This window comes from Hydra vulgaris, chromosome 10, assembly GCF_038396675.1.
Source record: "Hydra vulgaris chromosome 10, alternate assembly HydraT2T_AEP".
In the NCBI taxonomy this organism is placed as follows: Eukaryota; Metazoa; Cnidaria; class Hydrozoa; order Anthoathecata; family Hydridae; genus Hydra; species Hydra vulgaris.
Genome location: NC_088929.1, coordinates 7,822,369 through 7,850,292, shown reverse-complemented (window position 1 = coordinate 7,850,292; position 27,924 = coordinate 7,822,369). Strand labels below are relative to the sequence as shown.

Sequence of the window (27,924 nt, the reverse complement as noted above, 5' to 3'; positions counted from 1 at the left end):
TGGTTCTCGGAAAGCTTTTTTAATGACCTTACTTCTGATGCTAATTCTAACTGCTTTAAAACAAAACTAAATGCATAAGGTGTTAACAATTTCTTGTAAGACTCTTCAACAGAACCAGGGTCATAAAGAATAACAGGTCTTTTATGGAAAATATTTATTGCTTTGTGATCTTGCATTACCCTTGTGGACTGTAAAAACATCAAAAAATCGTCAAAAAACTGTCCAAGGTTTGTGTTTCTAGAACAAACTTGTTTGATCTTTTGATTTAAAGATTCCAGTCTGTTATTGGTTCTGTTCAGGAATGTTAGATTTGCTGACTTCAGACCCTCAACCCATTCATTATGTATTTTATGCTAATTGTCTTCAAAATAACAAATAACACTATTAATTTTTGTTGATTTCAGAGATTGATAAAGGCTAGCATAGTCTTCTTCTGTTTTTGCATAAGTCATTTTTTGCAAAATCTCTAAACATAAACGTCTCTCTTCAGATGTAATACCCAACTTCTCTAATGTCAATTCCCTTCTAAAGGTCCTTAGGACATGGAACAAACATAAATGCAACTTTGCTTGTGGGAACTCTATTCCTAAAACTTGTCTCTCGGTCATATCTTTATCTGACATGATATTTAATGTTTTTTCCCAATTAGGATTGACCTTCTTAAAAATGCGTATCATTAATTCAATCATTTTTTTGTCCTCATTTGCAACCAGAAATGTTGCAAATATCTCACTATGACCATTACCATCCTCTCCTAGCAAAATATATAATGGCATATTCAAATTATTAAGTTTGTATGTGGAATCAATAAATAGCATTTCTGGAAATGCAGAGAAACAATCTTTCATTGCCTGGTCTTGATAAAAAATACCCAGCAAATTATTGTTTTCATCTGCAATAACTTCCGTTGTTGACCCTAGAAAGATGATTAAAAAGCATACAATTATTTTACAATTAATTTATTTAACTTAACAAAATTATATTGTGTTTTTAAAAGTTTAAATTTTCAAAATATTTTTTGATTTACAAATTGTTTATTTGCTTTTCAATTATTCTTTCATAACCAAAATTTCAAAAACAAATAAAATCCACCCATTAGGGGACGTAGTTGCCATAAATCAACTAAAATTTCATTGTACAGATTTTTCCTTAGAACCCAAGGGAACTGTTTATAAGGGTTAAAATCCATAAAATAATTAAAAGAGCTATTTTTTATCTTAAAAAGATATAAATAATTTAAATATTTCTTACCTTCATTATTTTGCAATTTTTTAACAATACTTTCTACATTATTTTTTCCTATAGAATATGTCACATAATTTGCTTTTATATTTGAATAATGTAATGTTTTAATGTAAAGTAATGTTTTTCAAATGATTTTGCAAAACCATCTTATTGCATCGCATCTTTAGTAGTTTGACTGCTTCATCAGAAGCAGATCCAGATAACTTTCTTTGATGAGGTAGATGAGAAAATGCTACCTAAAAAACAAAATAAAGTAAAAAAGCAATAACACTGTCAGTATTTGTTTATCTAAATTTTTTTATTCACCCTTATACTAAAATAAAAGAGAAAATATTTAAACAAAGTTACCTCACTACATTGATGGTTATGATTCATATTTAAGGATGCAACTTTAAGGCAAGAACCTTCCTTTTCAACTGTCAATATTATTTCCACTGGACAATTCATTTTGAATGTACTTAATCATAAATTATTTTTTATTACAGTTACAAAAGTTCGTTGCAACAACACTTCTAACATTTTTTAACCTATTTTTCCAGTACATCATTAAAACTTAATGAACATAATATATATACAAAAATGATCCTATCATATTACAAAACTTATAATATATTATAGTATAAATTAAAATATTATACTATAATATTTTAATTTATAAATATTTAGACCATGTATGGTATATATACACATACACATCAAGACTATACACAACAAACAGTAAAAGTTATTAAAACTCACCTTTGATTTGGTCTTTTGCCTTTTGACTTCGATACAAACTTCTTTCCCCCTGCAATACATGCAAAAACTATATAGGAATACTCCAGCTCTGGCTTTATTATCTTTCCTGGCGTGCCTTTTAAATGCTGATGCTATACTTCTGCTATCTTTTATATAAAACTGGGTATAAGTTGTCTTTTGTAACGCTTCTATCGCCTTCTTCAAATCACCAAAAGAGGAAAATGCCCTGCCAATTTCAAAAGTGTCCATTGTAGTGTAACCTTAAATTAGCAAAATTGTGATTTAGGATTAAATAGGTTTAGGAATAAATCGAGATTTTAAGTATTTGTATCTGCGCGTCGTATTATAAGTATTTGTATCTGCGCATGCGTGTCGGAAGAATAGCCATTTGATTCGGGGTAGTTATTATTCCGGTGTCGGAACAATAACCACAGCCTTTCGGAAAATTTTACTGCCGACTAAACTTGGACTCAGTTGAACACGGTCGGTTATACTTAGCTGAATTAACACAATGTTTCCCGCTTCCTAGCGTCAAAGTTTAATTATAATACACGATTATAAATCAAAGGAGCTAGTGAAAGGAGCTACTTATCTTAAATTACTTTTTTCCTTAATTGCTTACTTACGTTTAATAGTGTTATTATTTGTGTTTATATTACAGGCGTTTACTTAATAAAAGTTTTAAAATAATGTCAAAAATGTCAAAAAGCAAAAGAATAAAGCTGGAATGCATTGATTGTGGCGGTGTTTTTAATAACGACTACAAATTAAAACATCAACGTGTAGTTCATAATGGAAAACAAATAAAGACGAAATATTTTGAAACCCTTGAAATCCGTTTGATGTTGCCAAAAAGTTGAGAGCTCCAACACCCAGCTTTGTAAGTATCTGTGTTTTTTTTCTTAATTTACATTATATTGCATAAATAAAATAGATATTATATGTGTAAAAATTTTGTCTTCATCGAGTCTTTGTGTTTTCAGATCAAGTCTTGGTGTTAGATCTAAATTGCTCACTCTAAGACCATTTATTAAAAAAGGTCTTAGAGTGAGCAATTTAATATTAATATATTACATTAATAAAATACTATATATTTAATATATAGTATTTTATTAATGCAATATATTAATATTAAATTGCTCACTCTAAGACCTTTTTTAATAATTTATTTTTTAATAAATATTAATGTAATGTAATATTACATTACCATTTTAATATTTACATGTATGACAATATTTCAGTATTTTCCTGATTTTTATTTTATTGATACCAATGCTCTATTACTGACATCAATAAAACAAAGTCAATCTTATGGTCCCTGAGCTTTATAATTTATTTAATAATTTTTAATTAACACCAGCAGTTTATATACTTAATTGTCAAATCACTACTATACTTAGCAGTTATTATGTAAAACAATTGAATAACAGAGATCTATGTTATCTCGAGATAACTATATACTTAGGTTATATATTATCGTACAGGAGTCACTTGCAGAAACCAATCTTTTATCGAACTCTGAAATGGAAGTAACATGTTCAAATATAAATGATGTAGCTCAGAACTATACAAGTAAATTTTTACGAGTCTATATGATAAAAGGTTGATTTTAAATGAGTTTTGATTGTTTTGATGTTGATTTTCTAGATTTTTTAACTTTATCATTTATCTTTAGTTATGCAAAATTTAAAATCAAAAAATCCAATTTTAAACTTTTGTGGAAAAAAGTCATTAATCAACAAATTGCATTTAACAAAATAGATTAAGAAAAGTTAAAAGGTATTTTTCATTGGTTGAATAATTATTGACATTATTTTTATTATCTAGTTATAGTTTTATTCACAGTGTTGTTTCCGTTAATCGATATATTTCCGTATCAACTTCAATTCCGTTATTGGCGATATATTTCAATTCTGTTTCTATTATCGTTTTGCAATGTATTTCCGTTTCAATTTCAATTTCAATTAAGCAAGTATTTCAGTTTCAATTTTGTTTTACAAGTATTTCCGTTTTATATCAGTTATTGAATTTTTTGTATTCATTTTATGTGGAATAAAGAAAAAATTTCAAAGTTAATGCATAACAATCCCTTATGACATCAAACAAAATTTAAGTACTAAAGTAAGATTTCAAATGAACTTTCGCATTCGTTGAATTTCTACCAAAAAAAATACGACCGCATACAGTTCCACCTTCTTTAACAACTTTGCATTCGGAAGTGTTAGAAGCAATATGTTGCTTATAATAATCCCATACAGCAAATTCCTGCTTTCGACCAAATAATCCCATACAGTAGATTCCTGCTTTCGATCATATTCTCTGACTTGATGCCATATTTTTTTTTTTTTTTTTTTTCTATTTATTTCGTCATTTTACACATTTTACAATGTTATCTATAAATTTAAACAAATATATATAATTACAAGCTGACTGGGGCAAGTAGAAGTCAAAATGACTTATCATCAAGCCCCTTTGTGAAATACAAAAAAAAATACAATTAAATTTTACATCTTCCAATATTACATAAAAGAGTGAAATTAACAAGTTTAAAAAAAAAAAAAAAAATTTAGTTAGAAGTTTTAGAAGATTAAAAAAGAACTTAAAGTTAAAAAAATAACTTAAAGTTAAAAAAAGAAGAAATTTAAGATAAAGTTAAAATATAAAATAACAAATAAAAAATTACAAATCTGTACATATTCGTACACATATTAAAGACAATAAACAAAAAAAATTTAATTCGCTTCATATGCATATACATATTCAATACAATATTAAAATTAAATAAAGTACATAAAAAATTAAAAATACAAAACTATTTCGATTTTTTTTTTTTAAATGAGAGAATGTATGTAATGTTTAAATTTAGTAAGTGTTTTTTTATAGTTCTTTTAAATGTAGCAATAGATTTTATTTTTTTCATATTTTCATCAAGACCGAATTCCACAAGCATGGTCCCCGGCATATAGCCGAGAAGTCAGATTTTTTGAGTGATGTTAGTGGAATGTAGTAATTACTCATTGAATGTCTTGTTTCATATTTATGATTAATTCGAGTGAAACTTTAAAAAAAATATTTTGGAATCATTTCATTTTGAAGTTTAAACATAAATAACAAGTTATGGTATATATTTAGTTTGTATACATTTAGAGCATTTATTTCCTTGAGTAACGGCTCGCCACTTTCGTATCTACTTGCGCCCAAAACTAATCTACTTGCTTGCTTTTGTTTTGTATAAATAATTTTTAGGAAAGATAAATGATTGTTTGCCCAGGCAATATTACAATAGTTAATATGACTATGTATAAATGAAAAGTATAAATTTTTTAAACATAAATTATTTAAAAGATGTTTTGTCTTGTACATAATCCCCAGGGTCTTTGAAACTTTGTTCTCGACTAGCTTTATTTGGCTTTTCCAATTTAAATTCTCATCAAAAATTATTCCTAGTATTTTCATTGAAAAAACTCTTTTTATTTTAATATTGTTAATTGTTCAGGTAATTTGAGTGGAAGGTTCTCGGATTTAGATGACTTATCAAACAAAATATATTTCGTTTTTTTAATATTTAATGAAAGTTTATTTCCTTCAAACCACTCATTAAGATATATTAATTCTGTGTTTACAATATAAAAAATATTTTTTAAATTTGAGTCAGAAAAGAAAACATTTGTGTCATCAGCAAAAATAATATAATTAAGTACTTTTGAAGACAAATAAATATCATTAATATAAATTAAAAACAGCAGGGGTCCAAGTATCCTTGGGGAACTCCGCAATTTATTGATTCAAATGGGGAACATGTTAAGTCATATGGTACTGCTTGTTTACGATTTTGTAAATAACATTGCAGCCACTTTAAATTGGAGTGAACTACTCCATAATTGTGTAGTTTATAAATTAGAATCTTGTGGTTGACAGTATCAAATGCTTTTGATAGATCTAGAAAAATTCCGAGTGTGTAACTGTCGTTATCAAAACCATCTAAAATTTGGTTGGCAAGATCAATTACTGCATGTTCCGTGGAATGGTTGTTGCGAAATCCAAACTGTTTATGATAAAGAATGTTGTTTTTTTCAAGATAATTGTACAGTCTGTTGTGCATAATACGCTCTAGTATTTTGGAAAAACAAGAAAGTATGGAAATTGGTCTTTAGTTAGATTTTATTGAGTCATCACCGCCTTTGTATATCGGAATTATTTTTGCTAATTTTAGTTGGTCAGGAAAAATGCCGTTTTTTAGGGAAAGATTAAAAATTTTAAAAAGAGGTTTCTCTATAATATCTGAGACCGCATTTACAACATCAGGGTTAACTTCATCCAGACCCGCACTTTTATTTGTTTTCAGCATACTAATTGCTAGTCGAATTTCATCAATTAAAAGCTCCAACTCCTCCATAAAGGAATCAGATTTTTTCAAAAAAGATTTAAATGATTTTTTTCCCTCAGGAATTGCACCGGCAAGCTTTTTTCCAATATTTATAAAAAAGCTACTAAATGTTTCAGCAATTTCTTTATTAACAAAAGCATCTCCTCTATTATCATCTCTTTGCAATCTTTTTGGAAGATTATCACTTTTCACAATTCCCACTCCTGTTATTTCTTTAATTACATTCCATGTTTTCCTTGCATTTCCAAATGTTTTATTAAGTAACGAAGAGTAGCAATTTTTTTTGGATTGCTTTTTTAATTTTTCAAAAGAATTTTTATATTTTTTGTATTTTATTTCATTTTTGTAGTTCTTTTTTTTAAAAAATTTTTGGTAAAGTTTTTGTTTCTTTTTTGACGACTTAATGAGTCCTCTCGTCATCCACGGACTTAACAAATTTTTAGAATTAACAATTTTTTTTATTTTTGGAAAGGCCTTTTCGTATTGTCTTGTAAACATGCGAATAAAAAAATTGTAGCCATCATTAACGTCATTGCAATCAGTCAATAGTTCGCAGTTTACTTCATGTAAGAGATCACGAAACGTGGCGATTGATTCATTATTTATTTTCCTTACGTAAACCGTTTTTGTTTTTATTTTATTCTCAAGGTATACAGAATTTATTATCAGAAAAACTGGAAAGTGATCAGTTAAATCTGTTTTAATAATACCACTTTAGATTTTATTGTAATTTATTAATTATAATGTTATTAATAATTATTGTTATTAATTGGTTTTCTGCTCGAAATTTGGAAACCATCTAATTTTTGTTTGTAGAATATATTTGCTTCTGATCGAAGTCAAACCAATATAAATCATTTGAGGTTATTATAGAATTAAACGTTTACTTGAGGTACAAATAAAAACTTTTAAAAAATTACACAATGATTGATTATACGCATAGAAAATGATGACGTAGCCTACTAGACAACGAAACCACAAAATAGTAAATATTATTGAATAGTAATTTTTCAATGGACTAAAAAAAAAAAGCGCTGAGTGACAAAACTTAGTTATTGATAAAATATGATTATTTTAAGTGTAGGTGCTTTTTAAAAGGTTAAGATTTAACTTGATATTAAATGAATATATTTCCGTTATTTCCTATTCTATTAATGTTTTGAAGTATTTCCGCTTTATTACCGTTTTAGCATGTATTCCCGTTTCAATTACCGTTATCGTTAACGGATTTGATCTATTTCATTTAACGGACATTTCCGTTTCCGTTAACTAAAACAACACTGGTAATTCAGTAGTGTTCGAAGAATGCAAAAAATGGTTTGACTGTTTGTATATTATTATATGCATATTATTTTTATATAAAATATTACTATTTAACTATAAACTTTCATTTTTAATTTCATAATTAATTTTAATTTAGTTGAAGTTAAAAAAAGAAGCCAACTAGTTAATGAAAAACAAATTATTGATGATGTGGAGACAAAAAAACATCCATGGATATCTTATATTGGACAATTATATACATGGACATGGACAATTACATGGACAGCCATAAGTCAAGAATTTGAGCAATGTAATGAAATTTTAAACAATGTTAAGAATTCAAAGTTTCCAAACCCTGTGCTCTTTTCGATCAATAGTATAGAATGCATATCAAGTATTAGAAATGGTATTTGTGATTACATAAGTTACGCCACAAAAGCGTTAGATGACTTAATGATTGGAAATGAACATGACAACATTAGTGCAAAAGATAGTTTTGTGGAACATGATCCAGGTAAACGTATTCCCAATTTAACAATATTACAACGACAATTGTACCTGGCCAAACTGACCAGATATCCTAGAGATAACAACATTCCAGTTAATAAACAACAACACTTTACTCCAATATGGTTTAATGAATTTCCTATGCTGGAGTATAGCATTGTAGCTGATTCTGTATTTTGTTTTGTCTGTTTATTATTTTCTCAAATAAATGAAAACAATGTTTGGGTTAATAGTGGTGTAAGACAATGGCAGAAAATGAAAAGCAGAGGAAAATTAAAAAAGGGAAAATTGAGTCAACATTTTTCATTTGTATCTCATAAAAGAGCTATGTTAGATTATTGTGCATTTACCAGCCAATCAAGTGGTGTTCATTTTATTTTTAATAAGTCTGCTCGAGAACTGGCAATACGTGAAAACTATGAACAAGAGTTTAATATAAAAGCAGCCGCAATTTTGATTGATGTAGCCCGCACTTTTGGAAGACAAGGGTTGGCTTTTCGCAGCCACAAAGAAAAAGAAAATGAATCTCAAGATGGCATCTTTTATCAAATAGTTCTTTTACTTTCTAGACACAATGTAATCATAAAAAGATGGCTTAGTGATAATAATATGCGTACTCACCATGTTACATATCTTGTCAATCCCAAAATGAATTTATAGATCTTCTTGCTGCAGAAACTCAAAAAACTATAATTCAAGAAGTTTCCAAATCAGAACTATTTTCTGTTATGGCTGATATCATACCAGATATATCTAACAAAGATCAATTAGCTGTATGTATAAGATATATTAATTCAAATGGCAAAGCTAATGAACGATTTCTTGATGTTATATAATCAACTACAAAAACTGGATATGAAATTGCTAAATATATTTATGACTGTCTAGTAAGACATAAAATTAACACTGATAATGTGGCGTTTCAATCGTATGATTTTGCTAGCAATATGAGCGGACATATTAAAGGAGCTCAGTATTGCTTTACTGATTTTGTCGGCCACGCTGGTCCATATATACCATGTCAAGCACATCGATCAAATACCTTTCTTGAGCATAGTTGTGATGCTAGTCCTGTAATTGGAGAATTTATAAATGTACTTGAAAATATTTATGTATTCTTTTCATCCAATACAAAAAATGATTCAAAGATTTAACAGACTGTATGATAGAAATTGAAGGAAGTTTACAGCTAAGAAATCTATCGAAAACAAGATAGACTGCTCGAGCAGAAAGTATAAAATCTGTGTGGACATCGCTAAATCCAATTGTTGATACATTAAAAGACATAACAATTTGATACATTAAAAGACATAACAACGTAAAAACTAAGGCTCTTGGATTAAAAAAAAAGAAATTAAGTTTTGATTTCTTTATATCATTAATGTTCATGAAAAACATCATGTACAAACTTAAATATTTAACCGAACATTTAGAAACAAAAGAATTGAATGTATGTGATGCAATAGTACTAATAAAAAGTACTGTTTCTTCCTTAACAGATATAAGATCAGATTCTGATAATATGAATAACTTAATTGAAAGCACAAAAAAAAACTGTTCAATTGTATGGAGTTGATCCAGATGCAGATTATAAACGATATCACAGAGTTAGAAGCATGCCAAAAAAAATTGATGATAATTCTGATAATTCGACACACACATTGATTTGTTAACTTTTTATCAAAAGCAATTTAATCAAGTTTTAGATACTCTTTTAAGTTTGTAATATCAAAATTTTAAAGTCTTCATTGAGAAACTCAAGCCAATTTTTAGTACCTTACATATTCCGCTAAAGTTTACAGCTGCTTCACCAGAAAATTTAGAAAAAGAATTTTCACTTTTTCTTCCTTAGAGTAATGTTGGCTATTTATTAGACTTTGATGCAGTTGCAGCTGAATGGGAGATATTATGTCATCAATGTTCAAGTTTAGCAACAATAATGGAAGTAATTGAGAAATCTCACGAGTTGAAGAATTTATTACCTTGGGCAAATCAGTTATGTCGCCTAGCTTTAACAGCTCCAATATCTACAGCATCAAATGAACGTAGGTTTAGTAAATTAAAGTTGGTTAAAAATAGTTTGCGCTCTACTATGACTACTGAAAGATTAAGTTCACTAATGATGTTAAGTTGGGAAAAGATATTACTGACAAAATTAAAATTGATTGTGTTGTTAAGAAATGGTCTTCCGCTAAGCAAAGAAGATAAAAGTTTGAAAAAATCAAATTATAATGTAATTTTAATTTTCTTTCGAAAAGTCTTTTAAATATTATTAGGTACCCTAATAATATTTAAATAACTGGTAACCTAAATTTAGCCAGGTAAGTTAACTTTTTTGAAAACTAAATTTATTTGCACTTAACCCAAAAAGGTTAGTCAACGAGTGTATATTTTGCTGCGAAATTCTAAGTTTAAAATATTTAGTCGACTAGATAGATTCGCTAGTGAGATTTTATCCGCCTATTGTCTGAATGTATCGCTCCGAATTTTTAGTCTCAAATGCAATTAAGGTTAAACATTTGCTAAATATTCGTAAATATAAAAAGCAGTTAACTGAGGAGTTAGAAATTTTAAATAGCAAGCGTCCATTGTAGCAATATTGTCAGTCTTTTGAAAATTCTGAAATGAGTTGTTTTATCCCGAAGCAAGAAGATAGTAATTATGTTGCAGTAGATTATGCTGCTTTAAGGTAAAACCCTATTAAGTTAATAGTATTTCATATTTCCAGCTAGAAAATAATATAAACTGAGCTTGTTTAGTATACTTTTTTTATTTAAGATCATCCGAAGATGGAAATTGCCCTCTAGCATGTAAAAGAAGCTATTGGGAACAAGGTAAAGTTTAAAGTTATCATAGCCTCGGTCAGGGTAACAACATCAGTTTTTACCACAGAGACGGATGTAGGGTGTCACCACTGATGCGCATCACTCTCTTAAGCATGTAAAAGAAGCTATTGTGAACAAGGTATAGTTTAGGAAGTATTTCTTAGTTATGGTGGATTGCACTCCAGACCTTAGTCAAAAAATCCAAACTTCTATAATCATCTGCTATGTTTATGAAGAAAATGAATCAATAGTCATCGTCCAAGAAAGCTTTATTGGATATGAAGTGTGCGAATAGTTGACTGGTGAAGCTCATTCTAACCTTCTGATTGAAGAAATAAAGTCTAGTAGGCTAGACCTAAACAACTATAGAAGTCAAGACTATGATAACGGGTCTAATATAATTACAACTCGAAAAGGTACTCAGCAGAATACCTAAAAGTTTCGTTTACACCCTGTGGTTGCCACAGCTTGAACGTAGTTATATCAGACGGAGCTAAACCATTGGTGAAGTCTATATTTCTGTTTGGAGTTATTTAAAGAATCTATACAATACTCTCTCAAGTTCTCCAAATATGAGTTTAAGTGGGGATTCCTACTTGACCTGGAAAAACTGCCACCAAAGGAAAAACTTAAAGAGGATTATAAAATGTTACAAGAGCATCTTGTGAAAAACATTTCAGATATAAATGGGGAAGAACTGTACAATCAACTTCTACACGTCAGTTTGATTAATACTGTTTTTGAGCAGGGTGTGAAATGGTGTGAGCAGAAGCAGATGGCGGCCAACAAAAATCACCAATAGAAGCACTCAATATAATTAAACACACAAGCAGAAAAGACCTTTTTGTTTATCTGTGGATAGCACTACGCATATTGCTGACAATTTCAGTGACAGTAGCCAGCAGTGAACGTAGTTTCACCAAGTTGAAATTTAATCAAAACCTACTTACGTACATTGATGACGTAAAAAGGTTAACGTTGAGGAGAGAGAGAGGGGGGCGCCATAACTACATTTGCCCCGGGCGCTATCAACCCTTTGTACCATCCTGACCCTCCCCCCAACTCTCGTTAGGTCTGAATATAATCACAAAAGATATAAAAAACAAATATCGAGCAGATATTTGAAAGAACTACAAAACGACAATAAAAAAAGCTTGAAAAAAAAAAACAATAATGCATTGTGATTTATAAATAACACCTGTGGGTGAGATCTTTTTTCGTTTATTTAAGTTTTCGTAACTTAATACATTTTAAAAATGGCAAAAATAAGATCATTAGCTGTACTAAGTTTGAAAACTTTGAATTCGATTCCTTTACGAAATGCACAGACTTCTGCGTCTTCTGCTGTAAAGGTATTTCAGATATATAGATGGAATCCAGAAAAACCTGGTGATAAGCCGAGGCTACAAGAGTACGAAGTTGATTTAAACAAATGTGGCCCAATGGTCTTGGACGCTTTGTTGGCAGTTAAAAACGAGCAAGATCCTACCCTAACTTTTCGTCGATCTTGTCGAGAAGGTATATGTGGTTCTTGTGCTATGAATATTAATGGTACGAATACTCTTGCGTGTACTTGCAAAATTGACGTAAACCTATCTAAGAAAACAAAAATTTATCCCTTGCCACATATGTATGTTGTAAAAGATTTGGTACCTGATATGACCAATTTCTACGAGCAGTATCGGTATATAGAACCTTATTTGAAAAGAAACACTTTACCTGCTGATGGTAAAGAAAATATTCAATCAATAAAGGATCGTGCGAAGTTAGATGGTCTGTATGAATGTATATTGTGTGCTTGTTGTAGCACATCATGTCCAAGTTACTGGTGGCATTCAGAAAAGTATCTTGGGCCTGCTGTTCTTATGCAAGCCTATCGTTGGATAATTGATAGTCGAGATGAATTCAAAAAAGAGAGATTAGAAAAGCTTGATAATGAATACTCCATCTACAAGTGTCACACAATTATGAATTGTACACGTACATGTCCCAAAGGGCTTAATCCAGGTTTAGCTATTGGTGAAGTCAAGAAGATGATTCTTCAAAAAAGTTAACTATTTTTTAAATGCTTTATGTGTTAATGTACTTGTAAACTGTTTTTTTTCCTTCTGAATATTGGTAAAACGTATTTTTGGATTTAGCTCTAAACTTATTAGGTTATTGTACACATAAGTAAACATAATGTTATACAAATAATAAAAAGTTGAATTTTTGTACAATAAACTTCCTATTATATTGCAAACAATGCAATATAATAAGAAAACATCCTATTATATTGCATTGTTATGACTTTTACCTATCGATTCTTAATTTACTTAAAAAAAATAATTTAATTACTTTTTACAATCAATGATTTAATATGTGTTTACTGGCAGATTGTAAATATATGTACACATCAACTGACAAATAGCCTGACTTGCAGTGGAGTGCTGCTACATCGATTGAGGGTTTGGGATAGGGCAGCAATCCTTTCATTCATTCTTCATTTTCTTTTTCTAAAAAAGCCGTATCGATTTAGATAAGAAAAAAAAGTGAGCAAATGCTCACATAAATATCATATAGTAGATATATGTGTGTGTATATATATATATATATATATATATATATATATATATATATATATATATATATATATATATATATATATATATATATATATATATTTATTTATTTATTGTGTATAAAAAGTATGACTAGTTTAAAAAAACAATAGAATTTACAATTATTGCCTTTAAACTCATACTAAATATCAATGTTTATCTTTTATGTGTGTGTATATATATATATATATATATATATATATATATATATATATATATATATATATATATATATATATATATATATATATATATATATATACACACACACACACACATACATACATACATACATAAATACATACATGTTGCTATATTTTGCTTATAAATATCAGAAAGGCAGTGTTAAAAGTAGTTTGAAAACATGCTTTCAACGGAAAAAAAGTTCAAGATAAATTAGTGTAAACTACAAAGATTAAATAATTTGTATTAGTTTTTGATTATCACCTTTTATCTCTTCAGTTCTTGTCGTGGCATGATGTAAGATTTGTGTTCTTGTTGTGGCATGATCATTGTGCTACTTACAAGAAAAGACATAATGGTAGCCATCTGCAAGAGTAGATAAACAACTAGAATTGATATATATATATATATATATATATATATATATATATATATATATATATATATATATATATATATATATCTGTGTGTGTGTTTTGATTAGAACTTAAAAAAGTAGTTCATAATTATATCAGACAATTATGTGGAAAAATAACTTTAAGAAGTTAGTAATTTCTAACTATAAATATCAATCAAATCAAAGTGCATATTCATGCACTTTATTTTTATTGATATTTATAAATAATTAGTATTTGCAAATAGTAATTGCTCATAATTGTGTATGTATATATATATATATATATATATATATATATATATATATATATATATATATATATATATATATATATATATATATATATATATATATATATATATATATATATATATATATATATATGTATATATATATATATATACAGGTATGTTTATATATTTATTCATATATGTATATATTTATATATGTATATATAATTATATTAATATAATAATTGGATGAAGTCCCAAAAGGAAGGTTTTTTATCTTTATTGATTCATGGTTTCTGTTGTCCAGAATGCTTCTGGACGATTCAAATGCAGGTTAGTTGATTAATGATCTGTTATAAGAAAAAAAATTAATAATTGTTAATGACTTGGAACTTATTGTTTTTTAGCCCAGAGTCCTAGCCGCCATAATACCTAAGACTCCGGGTTTAAAAAATATATCGGGAAATAAATTTAAATAAAACATTAGACGGGTCCCTAATATAAAATATTAAGGACCCGTCTGTCAGGGAGCAGGCATTAATAAAATCTACGATCTACAAATCTAATAAGTAAGATGTTCTGTCTAATATATAAAATGAGTACAATATATATATATATATATATATATATATATATATATATATATATATATATATATATATATATATATATATATATATATATATATATATATATATATATATATATAATATGAAGTATAATGTGAATTTCAATTTAATTTTATATGCATATTATAAATATATGCCAGTTTATAAATAATTAATGGCATTACATACGTGTGCATATTATATGTAAGTACATCGTATACTTACGTATAATATTCACACATGTCAATTGGCATATGATATGCCGATACAGTGCCTGGAAATAGCTCCCCTCGCGTTAATAATACCCCCTCCTCCAACGTGCTTCGCTTTAGTTTCGTTTTGGTCTCGAAGACCGGCTTTTTGTAAACGACTACAAGCGGTTGGGACTGACACAACTAAGTGATACTGCTCTTCAATTTTAGTTTCTATTTCATTAGAAGTTAAAAAAGGATCTTTTTAGACATCTTATCAATTCGACGATCCATTTTGATTCATGTTTTTCTAGGCAGTGGCTTTCGGATTTTATCATCAGTGGTATTGTATTTTTCAATACGTTTACGACCGTCTTGAAACAATTATTTGACGCCAAATTTTAGAAATGTTAAGTCCATTTGACAACATACTCATATTTTTTTTCTACAGAGCAATGTTTGTTTCACATGTTTAGTTACCACAAGAAAGTTAAATGTACATTACAAGTAACAATGACAGTGCCTTGTACCAGTACTCATTTTTTTATTAAAAAACTCCTATTTTCAATAATAATTGGAATTCTCCACTAGCATGAGCTATTTCTTTGAGCACTTCCGCACAACGAAATTTGGCAATAAATGTTTTAAATGTAACATCGTCTATTTATGTCCAAACAATAATTGCAAGTTCCAACTTGCCATCAAAATTAAATACGTAGAAATGCTAAAATATGCAATTAAAAGAAAATTTTATGGAGTGTGCTATTTCTATGTTCTATTTTACCCCTGTGTGTGTGTGTATTTATATACATATATAGTTCTATAAATATTCAGCAAATTGAGTTATTCTCAATTAGTTAAACCTTGTATTTCAGATGTTAGGTTATAGAGATCTTTGGAAAATTTTCAACAGTGTCTTACTAAAGTAAGTCTAACAACCCATGTCTCACACATGGCTCTGATCTTGTTACTTCTCCTTAGAAGAAAAGCAAGTTATTTGTAAAAAGTTTTTCTCTAATTTGACACTTGAAGTCCATACTTTTTATGCCATTCCAGTTAAACAGGTTCACCCATTGTTAGACATCCAATTTATTGCGGCTCCCGATGCTGAAGTCAGTTCTCAATTAAAATCTTCTACGGCTTGTGGTTTAGACAACATTTCCATCATAAGCAGCCGTGGCGCAGTGGTTAGAGTTCTGACTCAGAACTAAAAGGTCCTAGGTTTGATGCTGACTCTAGCCCATTAAGCGACATTGGTAAGGAAGGTGGCGTTAAATCCCTAGCTAAACGCTTTTCCGCGGTGCTCTGTAATAAGACTGTAAGGACTTCTGGGAGCACCTTAAAAACCAAAATTTATAAATAAAATTTATATTGTTACTAAAGTGTTCTCCAAAGTCTTCAATTTTCGCTAAAGTATTAGTAATTGCTAAATAACTAGTTCGATTTTTTAAAAACCGAAAAAAACACTATGAATTACTTTCACGGCATGTCGACTAATTCCCTAAGATAAAAACCTAGGTGTTTTTAGGCCAATGGGAGTAGGAGAAGTACTAAGACGCATATAAGGTAAATTAATTAGCTGGAGATAAAAGTAGAAATAGAAAGGAGATAAAAGAAGCAGCAGAACTATTACAAACATGTACTGGGTATCTGATTTCTCTTTGTGGCAGGGGGGGCAATATACCCTTTCAAGAAGGTACAATTCATGGTGATCTTCTTGCAATGCCTTTGTACTCTTGTAACACCACAATTGTCATAGATCACTACTTGTAAATCACCCACAAGTTAAATAGAGGTGGTTTACAGATGATGCAGAAGCAAATGGAAGCATTAAAAAACTTACATAGGTGGAACCAACTCTTATTTGACAAATGATCTTAACACGGCTAATATCTAAATCAATCAAAATTCATGCTAGTTATAAAATCCTTATTATCAGCATCGAACGCCGGTATAATATTGGTGGCAACGTGGGCCAAAACAAATGACTTTGAAATTCAGTTTTCAAATTAAATTAATTTCTAGTTGAATGCTTTGGAAGCAAAAATTTAAAAATTTTAGGCATTTTTAAGTATCTTTTTTATATATATATAATATGTTTATTGTATTATATTTAAATGACACTGAAAAAAAAAAGGTTTGCAAATGAGCAAAATAATACAGGTTGAATAATGAGAGATATAGAAATGTTACTAATAAAACAACAACAAGCTACAATTAATTCGAAAATAAACTCTTTCAAAATGGCAACCGAATAACAACTGAATCAAAAATAAATGTAAATATTACAAAATAAGGACTTAAATCAAAATTATCGATGAATTACAATGTTTAGCAAACAAAAATGACTTTAAGTCCTAAAAGAGCTTGTAAATATTTACACCAAATAGTCTTTAAATAGCAAAAATCATGTAATTACTCCGTGACCTTAATCAACTAAAATCTTTCGCAATCGCAAAATTTAATTAACCAAAAAAACTGCGTGGCCTCTAATGCAAAATCGTGAAAGTGATTCTATAAACAAAATGTTATAAATATCAAAAGTAAAACAATATTTATAAGCGTTGATTATTCTAATAACAATAAGACGAAGCAGCTTGTCCGACATAACATAATAATAATGTAATAATAGACAAATATAGTAGTAGTAAGAGGTCGTTATAAATTTTGTTTACATAAACTACCAATATTCATACAAATAAGAAGTTATGAGTATTTATATATTAGTAACGTATTATCATGATACGTAAGTTATGAACGTGTGATTACTAACATTACGCTCTCGCGGAAAGTGTGGAGTTTTTATCCACACTCTCGTCTACATCAAAGTGTAGCCTTTACTCCAACACACAGTATTGTAGTTTATTTCTTTCTTCCGACCAATGCCTATTTTAGGGATATTAATAATTAATACAGTAGTTGTTTTTTATATTATTTCTTACAATTTTAGTATTGAAATTAATTTTATTTGAACGTCGATAATATTGAGGCCACCATTTTTCGAAAGAAAGTTTAGAGATTTTTTTTTTGTTTTGTTTTTATGGTACTGTTTTCCTATAAGTATTTTCAGTTAAATTTGCTATGGATTTGATTTATTTATCATTTGGCAATGGAATTGTAAAAGGAAGGTTATATATGCTGCTGAGAAGAATTTGGTTGATTACAATTCATTTTTCTTTAAAAGACAATTTAAAACGATTCCAACATTTTATTTTTTTCTCAATTTTATTAATGCATTCCCAATAATGCACATTACATTCTCGTCTCGATAGAGTCTATCGAGACGAGAGTACGTTATGTTGTTAATAGATTTATAAGTATATTCTAAGGATTCGGGGTTAAAAATGCCACGTGTCTCCGACGCTTAAGGTGTTTAATAAAACGTTAAAATATTCGCTCGATGAGCATTTTTTCCTAAAAATTGGAGGATATCTGTCAATGTCATTTGTTCCATATTGAAATCATGGTACAAATGACATTGACAGATATCCTCCAATTTTTAAAATGTTTTTTGTTTGGTTAATTAATATTTGGTTAATTAATATTTAAAATTTTTTTTGTTTGGTTAATTAATATTTAGGAAAAAATGCTCATCGAGCGAATATTTTAACGTTTTATTAAACACCTTGAATCAGAAATGATTTTTTCTGTAATTTTTCTAAACAAAACTTTACTTTCTTTTTTATTATTATAAGTTGTCCCTGAGTTTGCGTATAGATTTATTATTAGATATTTATGGTATTCGTTTTCCATAACAACATAATTGAAATTGCCTGAGTCTTTCGCAAAATGCTCAACTTTAAAATGTTTTTTGTTTGGTTAATTAATATCAAAGTTCCTAGGTTTTATATTTAAGAAACCTTAATTATACTTTTACACTTTATTTATTCTCAACCAACCCCCCTCTCCCCCCCTTCCCCTACAATAGGTTTTTCTGTATTTATATAGAATTTGACCGCAATCGAATCTTCATCATATCAAAATATGTTTAAGATTTTGGATATCATGTTTTTAAATTCTGTTGTGTTCAGTTAGTTATTATTATATTGTCATTTTCGCCAAAATTTAATTGGTAATCTATGTCTTCGCTTGTACTTGTAATAGTTCAGGTTGTACTTGTTCTTCTTCTACAAAATCTGGTTCAAAATATAATCTTCATTTTTCTCCTCGTTTTCTTCCGTTATTTGGTAGTTTTAAATGTATAGGAATAGGTTTAAAGTATGAGTTATTTCTCGTAATTGTCTTGTTATTTATATCAGATTGGGTTGTTATCATTGTTCCTTTGATTTCCGTAGTCGTGAATTGATGATTTTTGAAAGATGGCGATAGTTTGTTAATTTTATCTTGTTCTACCACTACTTTCGTTCCAATTTGTAAATTTGTATTGGCAGTTGACTTAAACCGTTTGTTATGAAGTTGTTTTGCGTGTGATTTCGATCTCAATTGGTAATTGTAGGGTATTTCTTTTTGAATGATAATTGGTTTATTGACTATGGAAGGTATTGTATAGTTTATTTTACAATTAAACATTAAACCTGCTGGTGCTATATTTGTTGTGCAATGGGGAGTACTTCTATATGAAAATAAAAACTTTTGAATTTCTTGGGTAAAGTCTTTTTTTCTATAGTAGCAACTCAAATAATTTTAGTCAAAGTCTGGTTGAAACGTTCTTTGTCTCCGTTGCTGTGCGGCCATCATTAAGTAATGTGTCTATGATGAATTCCATATGAGTTCATAAACGATTGAATTAAGTATGAATAAAAAGGAGGGCCGTTGTTCGTTGTTGGGGCGAGGTATTCTGAATAGTGCTATAATAATGGCAAGTGTTTGAATCAAAGTTTTTGCATTTGTAGAGTTGACTACTTTGGTAAATGGATATTTGGACGTCTGACCCATAAACGTTAGGATGTATTTCCCGTTAGGGAATTGACCTTAATAGTCAGTTTTTTTCCAGACGTCTTGAGGGGTTTTCGTTATACAAAGCTGTGCAGGCGTGTTTTGTTTAGATAGTAGTTTACAAGTCGCGCAGTTGTTCAGTTTGTCTTTAATCATTTTGTCCATGTGTGGAAAATATACTTTTGATTGTATAAGGGCTTACGTTTTTGTTATTCCCATGTGGTCTACATGTGCTAAACCAATAACTTCCTTTTGGAGTAATTTAGGTATGACAATTCTTTTGTTTTTCAATATTAAGTTATTATCTGTAGTGACAGTTAATTCATTTTTAAATTTACGAAATCTATTCAAATAGTTGACATTGTCTCTGAGTTTAAAATACTTTAAACTTTTGTCTAAATAGTGCAACTTGTTTTTTCTTATCAACGTAGCAAGTTGCTGTAGTGTCTTGTCGGAAAGTGTGTATGCTTCAATTTCATTGATATTAATGGCGTGCGGTTTGGCAAAATCGCTTATAAAATTTACATATTGTTCTAACGAGATAAATTTTGTTGGATGGCCGTGAAAAGGATGTCTGCTTGCATAATCGCTTATATTTTCCTCGCTTTTGACATGTTTAACGCAAATGAAAAACTTTTTAACCTGAGAGTCCTTCTCTCAATTTATAAAGAAATTATAGATTTTGGGTTGTTCAATAATGTTATTATCAGTTTGCGATCATTGTATGTCGTAAAATCACGTCCGATCAAGTAACGTCGGCTGTGTTCACATCCATATACTATGTTAAGGCATTCTCTTTCTAGTTGTGAATACTTTTGTTCCGTTTTTGATAAAGCTCGCAATAAATATAAATTTATTTTAGTTTTACCATCTTTCTTTGACTTTTGCAGTTTGCGGATATTTTGAAAGGACTCCGAGTGAAGAGGAGTAGTTTCTTTTTTTCGTCAAAAACCGTTAATCATGTCTCATTTGATAAGGAGATTTTTTAGGGGATTGAATACGGTTGACATTCTTCAGACCATTTATACTCGTGTCCTTTTTTAGTGATTCGCGAAGTGGGTGAGTAATTGTACTAAAATTGTTTATGAACTTTTTAAAATAATGTATCAAACCTTAAAAACTTCTCAGCGACTTTCCGTCGTCTTGTGGAGGATTATTTTCTATTTCAGTTACTTTTTGTAAGTTAGGTTTTATACCATCCTTAGAAAAAATGTATCCGTAAACCGTAAAATAATAATGTAGATTTTCCAAATATACATTTACTTAAATTTAGTGTTAACCCATTGTCATCTTTGTAACACCTTTGAGAGTGAAATGTCGTGTTCATTTTCGTTTTCTTCCATAGGCTAAAATATCGTCTACAATGTTAATTACTGCTGTTATACCTGAAAGTGTTTGTCTTAGTGCATGTTGTAGTTCTTCTTGAGCTAAATTTACCCCAAAAATTAATCTGTTAACCTTTTAAGACGTGTGTTTGATTGGAATTTCGTTATAGATCTTGATTCAGGAGATAATTCGAGTTGGTTAAAGGTACTATTTAGATCTAATTTACAATAAACCGTTGAACCTATAACTTGAATAATTATATCGTCTATAATTGGAGTGGGGTAACGCGTCCTTGAAATAGCCTTGTTAGCACATCGTATAGATATACAAACCCTAATATCATTTCCTTTTGGAACAATGACTAATGGATTTATCCATGGTGTTGGAACGTTTGTCACGTCTTTGATTAAGTTCTGTTCTTCTAACTCTAAAAGTTTTTTATCCACTAATTATCGTATTGCAAACGGAATTCGTCGTTCTTTTCTTCAACCGGTTAATATAACTATCTATATTTAAACTGACTCACGGTGCACAGTAGGTCAAAAGTGACATATTTTAGCCAAAACCCCTAAAAAATATTTTAATTAATTTTTTTTTATTACAAACGGTTTTATATATTGAAAAACAAAATATGAAAAAAAAAATTTTAAAAAAACTTTGACTTTTATTGCATAATTTTTTAAAATTCCAATTCTTTGCCCTGTAAAAAAATTAGGTGGCAAGCGATAAATTTAGCAACAAGAATATAATTTGAAGTTTTAATTTTGCCAGTATACCATTCTAGTTTATTGCAATAATTTAGTAACACTTGAGGGTAGATATTTTTAGAGGGTAGAATTTTTATTAATACTATGCATATTATGCATAATAATAAAAAGCCAAGGTCCAATAATAATTCGGCCGGTTTATAATAAATGACAACTATCACATAATAAAATGATTGCTCAGTCCCGACTGGCAAAACATTTTGTTTGATGCTCGTAATATGCATCAAGTACTTTTGAAAACATCAGTTTTTGAAAACATCGGTTTTTGAAAACATCGGTTTTTGAAAACATCGGTTTTTGAAAACATCAGTTTTTGAAAACATCAGTTTTTGAAATTATCAGTTTTTGAAAACATCAGTTTTTGAAAACATCAGTTACATATCTTTTATATTGCTTTATATACCACTATTTTTGTACAAACAACGAAATAGAGAATTTATATAATTTGAAAAATAGTCTGTACAGTTAAACATAAAAAAAACAGTCATATTTTTTATAAGGACATTTTGATGATCTATACATCTATATAAATATACAAAATTTATTATACATCTATATAAATATACAAAAAATGTAAGATTTTTTACTTACTTTTCTTACCTTACAAATAGAATATATGTAAAAAAATCACTTCAATATTAAAAAAAATAATGAATAATTTTTAATATTACTTTGCTAACAAAACTCTTATATTTTGCGGTCAGTTATTACAATGTAAACTTAATGTATTATCAAAAATAAGAATATTTTCTTCTTTCATATTTAACTGATATACAAAAAATATAAAAATGTATATAAAAAAAAAATTTAGATTTTTTAAACTTTATGTTTTAGGTTTTGCCGGCTACTGACCCACTTATGCACCACTTTGCATTTTGCACCCACTGCACAGTGGTACAAAACCTCAAAAAATTGGCCATAGTTCAAAATTTTTCAAAACATTATAAAATTAATTTTTTTTTTTTTTTAATGAATTATGCTGCTTTTATTATCTAAAAATATATGGGTTTGTTATTTATGTTTATTAACAGGACCGCTACACGGATTTAAAAGACGTCATTTTTGTAAAAAATTTTCATTAAAAAAGTGCAGAAGTTATATATATATTTTTAAATTATTAATTATATGAATTTGTTTTTATCAGTACGTTTAAGATATCTTTACTTCTACGTCAAAAAGATTTCACTTACTTAAAGTGAAGAAAATAAACTTTCAAAAATTGTAATTTTGAACTCGCTGTTCGTTTAAAAGGCATCCTTCTCAAGCTGATCTAACTCAATCTTTATCAAGTTCTAATCATGGTAATACCTCATAAAAAAATTCAGCTGCAAGTATTTATGCATTATGATAATTTTTAGCTACTAACACGCAACCTTTTTCTTTGCTCTAATATTCTCAATGTTTATAATTCGTAAAAAATATATATAAATGCAAAAAATTTAAAAATTTTTATAAATACCAATAATTAAGTCATGTACCTAGGTTAAAAAAATTTACTTTTTTGTTTTAAATGATTTCATACGTTCTTTTTTTTTTCGTGAATTTTTTGAAAAACGGCATTTTTTCATGTATTTTATTTATACCGCCCGCATATTTTGAAACCCTATACAGGCTCAGAATAGGCAGAAAAATGAGCAATCTGATTCGCTGATTTTGAAAGAGAGGCAAGTGCGATTTTGTTGAAAAATATAATGAAATTCAAAACAAACAGATTTTTGAAATAAATTTCAAAGTAATGATATACTATGTTTATCAATACAAGTCATGTGTTACTATCAACACAGGAAATTCATTTTATTTTAGTACTCTTCAGAGTATTTAAAATGTATCAAATCTATTTGTACAAGAGAATTTTCACTCGTAAAAATTTAAATAAAGTTTATCTTGGTGATAAAGATTATATTGTTAATTTTAAGAAACGAAAAAAAAAAAATGTGTTGAAGTAAATTGTTGAAAAAATCTACAAATGTGTTTCTCTTAAAATATGCTCTTGGCCTTAAAGTATTCTCAAATACATAGTTAAAATATATAAATATGTTGTACGAGACTAATAGTGAAGCACTTTTGCATACAAAGTTTATATGCAGTTTTTCGTGACTACTGGTGAAGACCTTTATTTATAAACTGATTTACATGTTTATTATAAAGGGTTGAACATTAAAGTTTTTAAAAAAAGAAAATTTGTACTAATTGCAAAACTAGTTTACATGTTCCATGTCAATATATGAGCTCTGAGGAGATTTTCTTTTCATGCTTTGTTTCAACCATAGTTTGGAGGAGGCTGATATATTATTTTATTACGTAACTTTAATAAAACATCGTGTTAAACCATTAAAAACTTTTTTTAAATTTATAAAAATTTTGGCAGTCTGCATTAAGTTATAAAATATTTTAAAATTTAACAAAAGAAGTGATATTTATGTTTGTCTACAGAACAGTAATTTTTGTACAGTTACATATAAACACTGACATTAAAAGCAAGAAAAAGTATTGAAGTCAAATAAATTAACCAAACAAAAGTGGATTATGGCATAAATAAAAGTGGATTATGGTAAATGATTGTGGCATTTTTGTATTGCAGTAATTAAAAAAAAAAAAAAAAGATTTAAAAAACTAAACCAAGTGATTAAAATCGATCGTTTTAATGAAAAAAGAGTAATTAAAAAAAGAAAAGAAAATTATCAAAAAAAAGAACAAAATAAGTTGTCATGCTATGAATATTTTTGCTATTATAAAATGTGTTTTGTATGTATAAACTTTTGAAATATTTCACTTGAATTTGCATGTGTTCAATTTTGTAAGATTTCTTAATGTGTTTCTTATCAAATTTAATGTCCGTGTTCTATAAAGCATGCTCAATACAAAGTTTATATGCAATTGCACCAGACTACTGGTAAAGTACTTAAAATATGCAAAGTATAAATTTTAAGCTGAGGTAGAGGTTGTTCTACGCTCGTTACTGCATCTTTATACCAACTTGTTAATTATAAACAGTTTAACATTTAAAATTTTGGAAAAAGAAAATTTTTACAGATGTTTTGCCAAACTAGCTTACATGTTTCATATTAATCTACGAACCCTGAAGAAGTTACTGTTCAACCTAAATTTTGAGAAGGCTGATAAGGCGTTAATCAATATTTTTCTTTATATATATTATATAGGATGAAAATTGGATATTAATCTAATGGAAATAATTTGAATAATAAATTGGATAATAATCTATTGGAAAGTTTAACAAAAAAAGTGATATTTGTTTTTTCACTGAACATTAAAACTTTACTGAGTATTAAAGTCAAAAAGTTTAACCAAATAAAGGTGAATTATGGCAATTTTTGTAATAAAAATAGCTTCATCAAAATTAGCTTTTACATTTGAAGAAGCAAGTTTTCGAAAAAAATTATTAATATTACATCAAAATAAAACATAACGCATTTCTGTTTTATATTAATAAACAAGAGATATTCACAGAAATTTAAAAAAAGAACACTTGTTTTTATTGGTTATATTAAAAATTACATAATAAAACTATAAATAAAATTTTTAAATACGGAGTACATTTTGTTTAAGATTTTTTTTCTAATTTTTTTAGAGCAGACATATTTTCTTTCTCTTCTGGAGTATATAATGTAAAATAAATTATTAGCATTATAAATATATAAAATTTATCAAAGTTTGCTGCTTTATTTAATATTATTTACCATCAGTTGCTATTAAAGGATATACATTTTATATTATTTATAGAATATAATAACGACTATTTTGTTCAGGTTAAAAGCTATATATCAACAAACATGTATTGAGTTTTGAAATTGAAATAAACAACAACATTAACTTGCATGTTAGCAATCTTTCTTTTTTCTACCTTTTTATACTTAGTTTTTCATAAAGGTGTGGTAAGTTGAGAGTTATTGCTTTTGGTAATTAGTTTACTATATCAAAACACACTTGTGGACATCAGGTTATAGATTTTTTCTAATAGCTTATTATGCTACAATACTTTGTGATCTTTTATTACTATACATTACCAAAGGATATCTAAATTTGCTCTTGCTTACTATTGCTTTCAATTTAAGAGTGTTGCAAATCATCTGGGGTAGCTATAACAACCAATAAGCAATACTCTCAAATTTTTTTAGTGTTGTATATAATTTATATATGGGAGTAATAAGTGTAAAGTTCTAAAAAGAAATTAGGCTATTTTTTCAAAATACTTTTCTTGCTAAATGATTGGATAAATGGGAACTTAATTTGAAAAAAATTTACCAAGTTAATAATAGTCTATTCATATTAGTAGGTAAATTTTAAAACTCTTTTAAAAAATCTATCGTATGAGAATCACAGCATAGTCATGTTTCACCATCTGGTTTATAGTTTGTTACAATGGTTGTCTTTTTTATATCATAGAATTAGAAAAAAAAACTATTTTTTTAAAATCTTTATTTTTAAGAAAAAATTCTGAAAATCACGGATGTTTTAATTTGTGAGGGTTTGTATAAGTATTTGTACTATATTGCACAAAATTGGATAGAAAAATCATAATTTTTTTTGCTATTATTATTTGGTTTTTTATGAAATTGCTCAAATTCACTTTTATTATTCAATACGTTTTTTGACATTCGTTTTGATTTGAACATACGCGCCAAAGCCTCTCTTTCAAAATCAGCGAATCAGATTGCGCATATCTCTGCCTATTCTGAGTCTGTATAGGGTTTCAAAATATGCATACCGCCCGAGGGGTAGAAACATTTTTTTATTTTAATTTCCTACACTAGAAATGGTATAAGACACTCTTAAAAAAATTCAGTTCAAATTATTAAGTTTTTTAGTTTTAATAACAATTTTAAAGTCGAGTACGTTTGATGCATTTGGCGATTGTTAACAACAATTTTTTGAGTATTATTGGAATCGCTTTATTTATTTCCATAGAAACGAATTTTCTATTTTAATCAGTTATACAAAAAAATATAATATGAATAAAATTATGGTGCAAAGACAAAGATAATATTTATAAATTACTTTAAAAATAACATTTATCATGTTCGATAATAAATAAATAAATTCGACAATAAATATTTAACTATTCGCTATTCCAAAGTTATGTCACTTGCAGTCTTCGTTTAGGTTTTCGAAATTCCAAAGTTCTTTTGTTGTGGTCTTCGTTTACGTAAAATCGATTGTTCCACAATTTAACTGAACATAGTTATTTAACGCAGTTTTTTTGTCTTTGCAGTTTAAAAATTTAACTATTATGGTTCTGTTGTACTCTTTTTCTACTACTTTTCCTGCTACTTTTTTGCCCTGTCCTGTGTGCCCGTTCAATTTCAATATTACCTCTAAATCCAAGTTTTGTCTTTAATACATTTTGGATCTTTTCCTCGCTCAATTCCCTCGTTTCATTTTTGTCTTCTTCAATTCCCGTAAGCCTTAGGTTATTTCTTCAGATCCTGTCTTCCAACTCAGCTAGTTTGTCTTTGACAACAGCGTTTGTTATATCATTTTGGTTTGATGTTAAGTTTGGCTTTTTTTATTTCAGAAAGTTCTTGAACAATTGATTCATATTTCTCGCTAAGAAACTCCGCCGATTTCTTTAGTTCACTAGTTTCTTTTTTTAGTTTTGTATTTTTTTCTTGCAGAATTAATACATTAATTTCCATTTTATCAAACTGCTCGTTAAATATTTACAATAAAGTATTCTCATGAATATCTAATAGGTCTTTAATTTGGGAAAAGGTAAATTTAGCCATTTTTAATTTAGTTTACA

The 27,924-nt window shown here is 28.2% G+C and overlaps 2 protein-coding genes across 2 annotated transcripts; one reads left to right on the top strand and one right to left on the bottom strand.

The window, feature by feature from the left end:
* Positions 1-353: 353 nt before the first annotated feature.
* On the bottom strand, positions 354-776 carry LOC136086096 (zinc finger SWIM domain-containing protein 1-like). The gene has a single exon (XM_065808367.1). The coding sequence runs from the start codon at positions 774-776 to the stop codon at positions 354-356; it is 423 nt and encodes a 140-aa protein (XP_065664439.1).
* An 11,407-nt stretch (positions 777-12,183) lies between these two features.
* On the top strand, positions 12,184-13,188 carry LOC100206520 (uncharacterized). Its single transcript, XM_065807185.1, has one exon. The coding sequence runs from the start codon at positions 12,222-12,224 to the stop codon at positions 13,017-13,019; it is 798 nt and encodes a 265-aa protein (XP_065663257.1). The 5' UTR covers positions 12,184-12,221; the 3' UTR covers positions 13,020-13,188.
* The last annotated feature ends 14,736 nt before the right edge of the window (positions 13,189-27,924 follow it).